This window comes from Lucilia cuprina, chromosome 6 (assembly GCF_022045245.1).
Source record: "Lucilia cuprina isolate Lc7/37 chromosome 6, ASM2204524v1, whole genome shotgun sequence".
NCBI classification, from domain to species: domain Eukaryota; kingdom Metazoa; phylum Arthropoda; class Insecta; order Diptera; family Calliphoridae; genus Lucilia; species Lucilia cuprina.
This window is the reverse complement of record NC_060954.1, coordinates 30,622,594-30,635,751: the sequence shown is the minus strand read 5'-3', so window position 1 is coordinate 30,635,751 and position 13,158 is coordinate 30,622,594. Positions and strand designations below refer to the sequence as shown.

General features: G+C 29.7%; 1 protein-coding gene across 3 annotated transcripts in view; it reads left to right on the top strand.

The window, feature by feature from the left end:
• Positions 1-13,158, top strand: part of LOC111686212 — a 119,153-nt gene that overhangs the window by 50,201 nt on the left and 55,794 nt on the right. The window contains exon 1 of one of the 3 annotated variants that reach the window (XM_046954782.1): positions 4,266-7,479. The exons of the other annotated variants lie outside the window; for them this stretch is intronic. Coding sequence (XP_046810738.1) covers positions 7,327-7,479 — 153 coding nt within the window. The 5' untranslated portion in view covers positions 4,266-7,326. Of the gene's footprint in view, positions 1-4,265; positions 7,480-13,158 lie in introns of those variants that run through there. 3 annotated transcript variants of the gene reach the window in all.

Genomic DNA, 13,158 nt, shown 5'->3' with positions numbered 1-13,158 from the left:
TAGGAGAGTATTGTTTATCTCTCAAATGTTTCTTTTCGAATTTCCTAAAATGTTTGGCCTAGAAACATAAATTTTTACGAGTGGCACGTGATAATTTCGATAAATCTAGTTCAAATTTCGGCTTTATCAATATCTGAAAAGGGGAATAGTTATTAACGAACAAGATTCCGACTTTTTGTCCATACGCGCTACAAAACATACATAAACATTGGGTCGTCATTAAATTCTAAGACGATCTAGCCATGTCTGTCCGTCCGTCCGTCTTTTTGTTGAAATCACGATAGAGTCGTACGTAGTATATAGATGAAATAGTAGTATATAGATGAAATTCGACATAATTAAGTTTCATATGAGTCAAAATCTATCTAAAAATTTTTAGGAGGATCGATCCATGATTGACCCTAACCCCCTATATAAGGTCCCCATCAGAAAATGACTGCAACGCTTATTAATGGTTTAAAAATACGAGTGTTGCGATGAAATTCGACACAAATAAATTTATTACGAACCAAATTCTGTCTACCAAATTTTATGAGGATCGACCCATAATTGACCCTACCCCCTATATAAGGTCCCTTTCTGAAAATTACTTTAAGGCTTATAACTGGTCTAAAAATACGAGTATATAGATGGAATTCGACATAAGTTTCATTCGAGTCAAACGAGATTTGAATAGAACACTCTTACTCACTCAGGCATTAATGCCTATTAACACATATATCGTGTTACTTTTTTCGGAATTGGATAGAGTAGAGGAGAAAGGTGGCGAAAGTGAAGGATAGAAGAAAGCTTTGTTTATTTACAACTCTGTAATTGCACGTTATGTTTAATTTTAGAACAGTGTTGCAGCGCCTCTGGTGTTAAGTAGGCGCATTAATTTAAGCTTTTTATAGCCAATTTTTATACCCTACACCACTATAGTGGGGAGGGTATTATACGTTTGTGCTGATGTTTGTAACATACAAAAATATTGGTCCAATACCCACCTTAAAGTATACCGATCGAACAAGCGATGCCATAAATACACTTTTATACTCGGAAGATGATTCACTTGTGTTGATTTGTTTATATTCCGAGAGTGCTGATAATCCATCACATCCCCACTTACAAATGAGTTGAAGATCACAAGAATTTATTTTTTTAGTTGGTCTGAAGAAAAGTCAGAAGCAATCCTTAAAGCAGTATTTTCGAGTAGAGCGCCGAGTCCAATAACAGCCTTCCGATCAGTTATTTCAATAGGAGGTGGTATAATGCTTTCTTCTTTTCAATTATTTTGTCATATGATGGTAAAACATCCACTCCTTTTTCAGATAGCGCCTTTCTTAACGTTATGTAGTTATCACGACTTAATCCCAGCTGCAACATAAGCGCAATAGCTTCTTCCTCAGTGAACGTTGTATCAGATGATGGTGTGGGTATACTCTTTACAATTCTTTTCAGTCGTCTTGGTGATGCGGTTGGAAGAATATTTGCAATTTTTATGGCATCCAAAGGCTGTTTTTCTTTTCTTAACATTGCTTTAAAAGTGTCCGAAACTTCTTCGTTAGATAAGGTTTCTAGTGAAGTTGATAACCTTTTCCTCTTAGATTTTGAGCTCAAATCCTCATACTGCTTACAGGGAGCACCAACAGTTGATACGCAAATAGCAACTTCTACACATTCATCCAGCCAATCAGAAAATTTCGATCGAAATTTAGCAATGGAATACCGAACACTCTTCAGTTTTATATCAACTGATTTTATAAAATTTTCAATTTTACATATATCAGTTTTATCCACTTTATTTTTATGTGCAGTTTCAATATATTTCAATAAGAAGTTCACTTTATCTTGAAAAGGAGCTGAAGAGTGTTACAAAAAATAAAAATTTTATAAAAGTAAAAATTGTAAAAATATACTCATGGTGTAGGGTATCATATGGTCGGCCATGCCCGACTATACTTTCCTACTTGTTTGGTAATGAAAATGGGCAGTATCGGTCCACTTTTCCGGATAGCCCCCATATAAGGGGACCTCCATTAGGTCATCTTTAGAAACCGAATTTAACATTCATTACCGGCCCAAAAATGTGAATATAGCGATGAAATTCGGTATAAGTATGTTTCTTACAAACCAAAACCTCCAATTTTTCTTTAGGATCGGACCCCCATATATCGTCTCCTATTGAAAATCACTACAACGCTTAAAAATTAGAATATAGTGACGAAATTTGACACACATTTTTATGCGAGCCAAAATCTATCTACTAAAATTAGGGAGGATCCGACCATAATTTACCCTCCCGTCCATACAAGTACCCTTGAGAAAATTACTTTAACGCGATAAAATGTGATACGAAATGTATGTAAGTTCCTCGCGAGCCAAAATCTTTCCACCAAATTGTATGTGTGTTCATAATTGACCCTACCGCCTTTATAAGGTTCCGCTCAGAAAATTACGTAAACGATCCTAACATTACATGAGTTATAAAATACAGTTATGAAATTCGCTACCGAATTTCATGGGAATAAAATTCAGAAAATTAAAATGTCCCATTTTTGGCATTTTTAAAAACTTTTTTGGGAATTCCGGGATTTCTAATAAGAAAATTCGAAATTTTTATTTAATTTTGGATTTTGAGTAAAACAATCTACCTAACTGTAAAATTTCATTAAAACATATTCATAAATAAAATTTTTATTGCAATTTGAAAAATTTGTATCTTCGCAAAAACTGAATAAAAAACATTTTTTTTAAGTATTCCGCGAATTTTTTACCTTTCCATTGATATATAAGTGACAAATTAAGTGACAAATTAATTAGGGAAAACTCAACATCTTTTAGAAAATTTACCTAGCACTATTATTTTCATCCATAAGGTTAACTCTTAAATTTGTTACATATATTGATATAAATAATAGTACTAGGTAAATTTTCTAAAAGATGTTGAGTTTTCCCTAATTAATTTGTCACTTAAAACAGGTCACTATAATTTGATATCGACGCGAAAAATTTTAATTTTCAGATGCGAATATCTCCTAAACTATAAGAGATAATTTACTGCTACGTCGACATTTTTTATAGTGCTCGATGATTCTATATACAAATTTTTTTTTTAAATCGGAACTCAAATGAAGAAATAGGATCGTTTTAAAAATTTAACATAGCCGAGGTTTCCTAATTTGAGGACCCCAGGTTGGCCTATAAGGTCCAAGTTCAAAACCTAAACTCGACAACACCACCTCTTTGTGCATACCAAATTTGATTAAAATCGGATTAACCGTTTAGAAGTTACAGAATTATTTCCCTCTTTTTTTTTCCTGTACTCTTTTTTCCTATACCACTGTGCAGCGATGAAAATCGACATAAGAAAGTTTATAATTAGGAACATAATTCTTCATGTATAACTGACCCTAGCCCCTATAAAAGGTTCCCTTAAGAAAAGAGTTTTGGTAATTAAAATACGAGATTTCCTTATTTAAAATAGGAGTATTGCGATGAAATTTGACATCAACAAGTTCTATACAAAATTAAATCTTTGTACACAATTTCATAAGTAAAATTTACCAAAAATATTTTGTTTTAAAAAATTAATATTTTGTTATTTCAAAAGAGCTCAGACATTATTGACTTAAGCCATATTCCAAATATCACCCTGATGTTTATAGGGGAGCATTCTTTTTACGGTATATGGTAGATGTTTTGATGGTTGGTACATGAGATTCGGCACAGCCGAATATAACACTTTCACTGGTTGTTCTTAGGACAGTCCGATCATCAACAAAAAAATATGATATCCTCACAAATTTAGTTCCGTTGGGTACACAACCTAATGTTGTACATACATATAGATTTATGTACCTATAATGTATGTATATAACATATATGTATATGTATGTTCATTTTAGAATTGTATGCACTTATTTCTTTTATATACATACATACATACATACATACGTACGTACAATCTTATACATACTTTAATTGCATATGTATGTGTGTATGTACACATACATATGCATACATACATATATGTATGTACATGTTAGTGCTTATATGAACAGACATTGAAAACTGGGTCAAATGTAAGTTAACATTTTTTAACAGCATTTGTTTTTATTGCAAGATGTATGCACTGAATGCATGTTAAATCTAGCGCTGGACCATTTCAGTTCCGATTCATCTTTCGGTTATGAGGGCAGTGCACTTTGTGAGTTTCCTTCGAAAGGAGTAGAACGTGTATTGCTGCATCGCGTTGTCGTCGCACTATATAAAACCAACAATTAATTACAAAATAAAAATAATTTGTAAAATAAGTTAAAAGTCCCTCTCTATTCATATAACATAAAATTTTATTTAATTTTTCTTAATAGAAGGAACAAATAAATTTATAAATTATATTAAATATACAAATTGTGTGTTTCTTGTGCGAAGATGTGTATTTCTGTGTATGACCTCACTTTTTAACATGCACATACATATATATGTATGTTTGTATGTATGTGGCATATTAAAAAACTTATGTAAAAATATGAATAGTTGGATGAAGAAAAATAATAATTTGTGGAACGCCCAATTATGATTCTATAAGTGAATAAGTTAAAGTTATGTGCTGCTGTTCATTTAATCTAACTTTTAAAATTTGTCAACTTGGGACGGACATCGTTAAGGCCCAATAATATTTTTATTAAACTGGAATGAAAGAAATTGTAAAAAAAGGAATCCCATCCGAAAATTAATGTGTATCTCAATATAGAAGAAGTTATGTGATTTATCAAATCTTGCTCCATAGAATTGATGCAGCCTCGCCTTCGCTTACTTGACATTGTATGTAGTACGTGTAAGTAAGTGTAGGTGAATGTAGAACAGCAATCTTTGAAAGTGAAAATTACAACAGCAAAGAGAATATTTGATAGAAATTAGTTAAGACTTTAATTTAAATTAAAAATGTGCATGTTTGTCATTTGTTTGCTGTGTACTGAAAAAAGAAAAGATGCTACTGGGAACAAAAATGTCGTTACATCTATTCCCGTTTCAGTAAAAAAACGTACACCATCAGCATCGTCATCGAAAACGAATAATTCGTTGTCCTCATCATCTTCGTCCTGTTTGTCATCTGGCTCTATCTACTCCCCAGCCAGTAGTATTGATGCAGCTGCAATAATTTTACCCATTACACGAGTCAAAATAACAAAACCATTATTGTCTTCTAACCAAGCTACTAAAATAATGTCGCCCACCGTTTTGTATCCGGAGTTTCCCAAGTATAAAGCATGGTTATAAACAAATACAAATTTTCTTCAGCAAGTCGAATTTGTACATTTTAATATTTATTTAAACTAAAAAAACATACATATTTAGATGTACGTATGTATGAACGTGAGAGTGTTTGTGATAGTTAACATTAAAATGGCTTGAAAAAAATCCCTAGTGCAGCTGTTCTACATTAAATAATAAAAAAACAACAGCAAACACAAGAAAAAATAAAACTTCTAGATATCTTTTGCGCCACCAATAGCAGTGAGTGGCAGGAGCAGTATTAAAAAAATGAAGTTGCACCATCAACATAGTAAATAGTTACAACTTACAAACAACCTATTTTTATGAAGATCTCTATGTGTGTGTGTTGTTTTATTTACTTTTTTGTACGAGGAGTTCATTAGTTTTTTCCATTTTGTATGTGTATTAGTGCGATAATATCTTCGTGTCCCAATTAATTGCTTCGTATGTAGGCCAACTTATAACGCTAACAGCAACAACAAAGGCAGCAACCACAACAGCAGCAGCAGCAAAAGAGGCATACACTGGACTCCTTTATTCTCTCTCAGTGTCCTCGTATTCAATACATTTTTCATTCACACACATACACATTCCGCCCGTATGTTAAATAACATACAGTGTTAAACTAACATCAAAAATTAAAAGAAAAATGAAGAAGGAAAACAATAACAACAAAATATGTAATAGTTACATTTATATATTCGTACTATAACAAGTGCAGTGATTTAGTGAATAAAAATATCTACATAAATACATACATATTTAATGTACAAAAGTAACAATAGTGAAAAAAAGAGAAATTGTCAATGCTGTGTGAAGATTGCTCTTTGAAGAAAAAAATAATAAAAAATACAAAAGGAAACAATTTGTAATTTCTCTTTTGACATCGAACGAACGACCGAACACATGTGATTTATGTACTCGTTTTCATTGTTTGTTGACTTATTTTTCATCAACATATAATGACAATTAAGATGATAAATATGATGATAATAATGACATTATAAAACAAAAAAGAACCTTCCTCCATTGCAAGTTGCATTAACATATTTGAGCATTCGTGTGGAGCTCATCTGATATCTGTGGGAATGAGTTAATCAGAGGTTGCCTCGTTCATATATATACACTCATACGTATACATCTCGTATGTATGTGTGTGTCCTTAATAATTTTAATAACAACAAGTCTTCAAAACTACTGCGGATCTTCCTTCGAATATACGAAAAGGATTTGTAATTTGACAACTATTTATTTTTTAATAGTTTTAATTGAAGAAAATGTTTGGCTAAATAAAATATATGTGAAACACACACATTTTTTATTGAATACATTAATCATTTTTAACACAAATTACTCAAATGCATATTTCGAAAAATTAACGGTTTCAAAAATTACAGTTGCTGCTTTAGTAACAACAACAGCACAAACCAGAAAACTGGTCGAACGGCAACAAAAGCAACAACAGTAACTCTAATGCATTTATCGGAAATAAAACGAATTTCTAAATAATAGTAAACAATTAAATAATAACAAAAATAACAGAACAAAAATAACAAATTAGATATTAATATTTTTTCTAAAAAAGTTCGATAAACTTTTGATAAATTAAGATTGGCATCATTAAGAACGACAGGCGCAACATTAAAAACGAATTTTAAAACACACCCACTCGTATTATTATCCAACATACTTATTTTTCTAACATCAAACTGAAGCTTTCCGTTTAAGTTTTAAAAGAAAGAATATTAGAAATATTAAAAAAAAATAATAATACTTAAACGTCAATGTGTTCCCACTCTTTTTACTAAGCGACGTTTCCCTAAATCGGCACGTAAATAGATTATAACCTACAAATAGAATACAAAATGGATCTGAAACTAAATTTTCAAATCAACTCAACTACTTCAATGTCCGACTTCCATTAAAACTAGTCATACACATACACAAAGTACTTACTGGCATCTATCTATACGCAGCCTTGACAAGTGCTAAGTATACGAAAGGAATATTTTTATACTCATAAACGAAAGTGAAAAACCTACAAACGTGGATAACAAAGGCGAAACGATGTGGTCCAATGCTTTATGCACATTGGGCGTCACAAAACCAATTTGCAATTGCCTCAGCATAAGGCAAGTGGCTGCAGCTGCAGCAGCTGCTGCAGCAACTCAGGGCGCAACCATTACCACAGGCCCAACAGCATCCAGCAGCTCTTCAGGGGTAAATACTAATGAAATGCATTTATTTTTAATTTCAAACTCATATTATTATATACATAGGTACTTACAATACTTACAAACATTCATTACACCGATCCATTTTGAAATAGGTATCGGTTCTTCAATTATCAATGAGTGTAATATTTATTTTTTACATTTATTTGAATAGTAAATGTAAAATTTTCACTAAGATTTAACAACCTTGTTGACTCCAATTCTCCAATACACACCTTTGTTTGACAATATTTTATCCTTTTTATTCATTATACTCTTTTATACATGTTAACGGGTTTTATTTTAACGGTCAAAACCCTCGCAAACTGTGCAATTTGTGCATTTTTAACTTTTCATTAAATTTTTAACAAATTGTATGGAAATTTATGTGCACAAATGTGATACATATGTATGTACATTATGGTGGCCCCAAAATTGAAGTTACTGATGTTCTCGCCGAAAATGAAAATTTAGTTCAAGATACCATTTCTCAATTTATTTGTCCTGATGTCAATATTTGGTGAGCTGGATCAAAGGATTAAAAAGTCTTTTTAAAGGTTTTTTTATACCATTTACAAATTTGGTATCATATGAAAGGCCTTTGGGAGACGATTTCAATGACATAACACAAATTTGTATACAACTCCAAAATTATTACAAATGTCGTAATTGTTCGGAAAATTTTTAAGTTTTCTAAATTTTTACATAGAATTATATACATTATATAATTCTATGTAAAACAATTTATTGAAATTGTAACATTATAAACCTCATACAATTTCACCGTAATATTTTTTTTTTTATTTTTCGAAATTCGTTTGTATTTTATTTAAATATTTTAAACTTAATTTTGTCACAGGTTTCCTTCAGGCTATATTTATGTAACATACATAATTGTTCAATTCACAATCAAGTTGTATATTGTATCTACTAAAGTGTAGTAACAGTGATTGTGAACAGGTTTTTGTAGCAAGTCATAAGTTTATGTTCACAATAAAAAAACAATCAAAACAAACAATGTCAAAAGTAAAAAAGAAACAAATAATATTAAACTAATTAAACGAGCAAAATAAACCAAATTATTTTCTTTTTATTTAAAATTCTATTATTAGCATTATTCCACATTTTAAACTTATAAATAAGCAGTTTTTAATAAAATTTTATTTTTGTTTTGGTAAATAGCTGTTTGTTTTAATTTCTGTGTTACCACTTTAACGTTTTTTATGCCAAAATCGGTTGAATTTTTTATTTATATGCTAAAATAAACAATTTACAACACGGAATTTTCTTACGACATTCGAAAAACATATGAAAAATTGTCGTAAGAGTTGTATAGAACTTTTGCATAGAAAATACCAACAATATTGTTATGACTATTGTAGCTGCTGCTGATATACAACGCTACAGCATCGATTGTGAATTGAACAAATACGTTCACCAGCATACGCGTAATTTCTTCAGCTTTACAATGATATATAATGGTTAATGGTTTTATTCTATTATATATTATTATTATTATTATTATTATTATTATTATTATTATATATCAATCAAATATTTTATTTTAACTGAAATATTAACACAATTTGTACCAAACAAATATTTATTAGGATTGCTTTGTAAATAAAGGTTATTGTTTACATCATATACCGGCGGATAGAGAGGCAGATAAAAAAATCACCACTACCCACACACTATTGGCATTTTTTCATTGAAATAGCACTGAAAAAAATATTTGGTTATTTTTAATTTTGAAGATTAAATTGCATTACTGTAAAATGCGAATATTTATAAACAATGTGTAATCAATGTACTTAAGAATGATAATTTCTTCAAATAGAAACAACATTTCTAATTAAAATGTACAAAAAAAAAGTATGAAACAAGATTAACTTATTTACTTTCATTGTTATGCATTCTAGAAAATTATTTAGAGTGTACGTTGTTTTTGTAAATTATGCTCTTGCTTTTGTAAGTTGTTTTTTGTTTTTTCAAATTGTGTTTGCAATTTCTTTAACAAAGCGACATCAAACTGCCTTGTTGAATGCTGTCAAGCAACTAAATAAAATATTTGTATTTTTGATGCTCTTGTTTAGAGGTTCGTATGCGATCGTGTTGTGTACATGTAATTTGCCGAAAATCTTCGTTGTCAGAACAATACTAGCGCCGACGTCTGGTTTACATTCCCAGCAAAATCTTTACATACCCAAGTAATATTGGAGAAAAGTGTAAGTAGTTACATTTAGGGTGAATAACTAATTATTTTTGTTAGATGATGAACAAAAATAACTAGTTACAAATCTGCTTACCCGACTTTTCCGGATTTAAAACTGGTTTTACAGTTATTTTTCATGTTTGCTATTCTATTCTCTTAAAATAGTAAAATAAAAAATGCTGTTATGAAACTTTTGTTCATTGTGGTGCGAAAGAAATTTAGATGCTCTCGATTCAATTAATAGTGCTTGAACTTTTTCAATAACAGATCGGTTGAACCTTTCCGCCACGCCATTTTGTTGGGACTATATGTCATTGTGTGGGCAACAAGAATGCCTTTATTTTTACAATAGGCAACCATTTTATTTAACATATATTCTTTATCCTGATCTACGATCAATACAGATATATGAGTTTCAAACTTATCATTAACAGGAGCACAATATTCGTTAAACTTTTAATAAACCTCAAACTTATTTTTCATAAAGTAGACATGTGTAAAATAAGTATAGTCGTCTATGAAAGAAACGAAGAATTTTGAACCATAGAACTAGTTGGTTCCATCAAATGGTTTACGACATTGTTTATTTTGGGTACAAACTTCACAAAAATCTATTGGCATTTGATTTGGAATACCTATACCCATATTAATGTGACCAATACGTCCACTTAACTTATCTTTAGATACATTTGATACTGACCTTGAAATCTGGATTTTTAGTTCAAAAAATTACCAATTTTTTGCAACAGCTACAACAATTCCATCTTTTTCAAGATAAACTTCGTATTTGTCGGGTTCAGTTGTATGGGGCCTAGGTAAAAATAATTGACTGAATATTTTCAATAGGTTTCGTTTCATTGAATTTCATTGAATTATCTCCACCACTAAAGTGGTTTAGGGTATAAAAATGAATGTATGAATGTATGTATGTATGTATGTATGTATGTATGTATGTATGTATGTATGTATGTATGTATGTATGTATGTATGTATGTATGTATGTATGTATGTATGTATGTATGTATGTATGTTTGAACCAATTTTCTTTTGGGCCGAATGGCTATAGTGGGCGTGGCACTTTCCATATGAAGAAAATATTGAATAAGTATATCTGAGAAAATATAACAGATAGAATCCTCAAATTTTGTCGGAACCACTTTAGTGTTAATATGATTATTTAAGAAAAAAGCGTGGTACCTCCCTTATGAATTAAATACAAAAACTCACATATCTGGAAACTATTAGAGTTAAAATATTAAAACTTCTTCTTTAAAAGAGCTAGCTTCTTAAAGAAGAACTTTAATATTTATCTTAACATTTTGGGGAAAAAAGACAGACTTTTGTTAGAGGGCTTGGAACCTCCACATATGAATTAGAATATATTAGAGCTAAAATCCTCAAATTTGCAATAACATCTAATTGAAGTTGTCGTTTATCTTGAAAATCTTCAAATTTTGCACTAAGAAATATAACATTTATTTCAATATTTTGGGGAAAATGGGCGGACTATCAAAAGTTGGAACCTCCCATATGAATTAAATAGAAAAAAATCGTTTGTCTGGGAAACAATTAGAGCAAAAATCTTTTGACAGTAATGTCAACATTTGGGTAATAAATTGACGGACTAGCAAATTGAATTAAATATAAAAATTCGTATATCTGAGAAACTATTAGAGCTACACAATTCAAACTTTACATGAAAAACTGCGACGTTCATGCGAATATTTGAAGAAAAATGGGCGGACTTTCAATGGGACTTTGGCATCTCCCATATGAATATATACATATAAATACAAAATTTCGTATATCTGGGAAACTCAATTGTAAATGAGATTTTCCATTTGAAATTTAGAAAATTCCAATTGAAAATGGGATTTTTCACTTAACATTTAGAAAAGATCAATTGAAAATGAGAATTTTCATTTATAATTTAGAAAACATCAATTGAAATTGAGATATTCCATTTGAAATTCAGAAAATAACAGTTAAAAATGAGATTTTTTATTTGAAATTCGGAATACAACAACTGAAAATTAGATTTTTCATTTGAAATTCAGAAAATTCCAATTGAAAATGAGATTTTTTTATTTGAAATTTAAAAAAATCAATTGAAAATAAAATTTCTCATTTGAAATCCAGAAAATCGTATGTGTTTATATTATTCAACCTTAATTTAAAATTAATTGTAATGAAAAATCTCATTTTCAATTGAATTTTTCTAAATTTCAAATGAAAAATCTAATTTTAAATTGGAATTTTCTGAATTTCAAATGAAAAATCTCATTTTAAACTGTTGTATTCCGAATTTCAAATAAAAAATCTTATTTACAATTAATGTTTTCTCAATTTACATTGAAAATTCTCATTTTTAATTGGTCTTTTCCAAATTTCAAATGAAAAATCCCAAAAGTAAAATCTGAATTTCAATTGATATTTTCTGAATTGAAATGAAAAGTTCTCATTTTCAATTGAAAAAGGTGTAATCAATTTTACCAGAATTAAAGAAACCTAGTTAAAAAACTATTTTATGTTTTCAAAATTACTAAATTTTGAAATAGAAATAGTAGTTGTACTTATTTTTATTTGGATTGAATATTAATATGAATGTTAATCTTTTTTTAATTCCATTGTTAACAGGTCTGTTTGATTGATAAAAATGTAAACAATCCAAAGAGTACGAAAATTTCCATTTTTTTAAGAAATATTAATAGGCAGGGCGATTTTTTGTGACCCCTTTTACTCCTACAGTATAAATACATCCAATATATCATTTTTAATTTTCCTGACTATTGGTATACGCGCAATTGGGACGAACTACGAATTTCGTTTAACACTGCGAACTGCTTGAAGAAAATTGGTTGCGTAAATTCGTCACATGGAACACAATAAGCTTTTACGCCCTGCGAATTATTTTTAAATCTCCGATATATTTTTAAATTTCGCGGCACATTCTCGACATAATTTCACTATTAAATAACATTTTTTATTTAAAATACAAACAAATTGCACGAAATTGTATTTATTTATTAATTTTCAAATCAAATTTTGTTTACGTACTGAATGGGGTGACCATATTTCTAAATCAAATATTGAATCAAAACAATGTTAATAAAAATTGTGTTAATTTAATTTATTTACCATAAACATAAGAAAAAACATTTTAAACAAAATTTAACTTTATTTGGAAAAAACAAAAAATATAAAATGAAATACGGTCACTCTAAACCAATTTATTCGTCGATCGTCTCCTTATGAAATAGAAATAATCCTATCGCACAGTTCGTTACGTACTACGAATTTCGTCAGACGCATTGATTGTCCGTATTTTCGTCATCTATATCTGATGACGAAAATTCGTTCCGAAAAGCAAAACTCAAGAAACAACAACAACGCTAAACAAAATAAAACACACACAAAAATACACAAGACAATTAAACCAACAGACATCTAAACATACAAAACGAAAGGCAC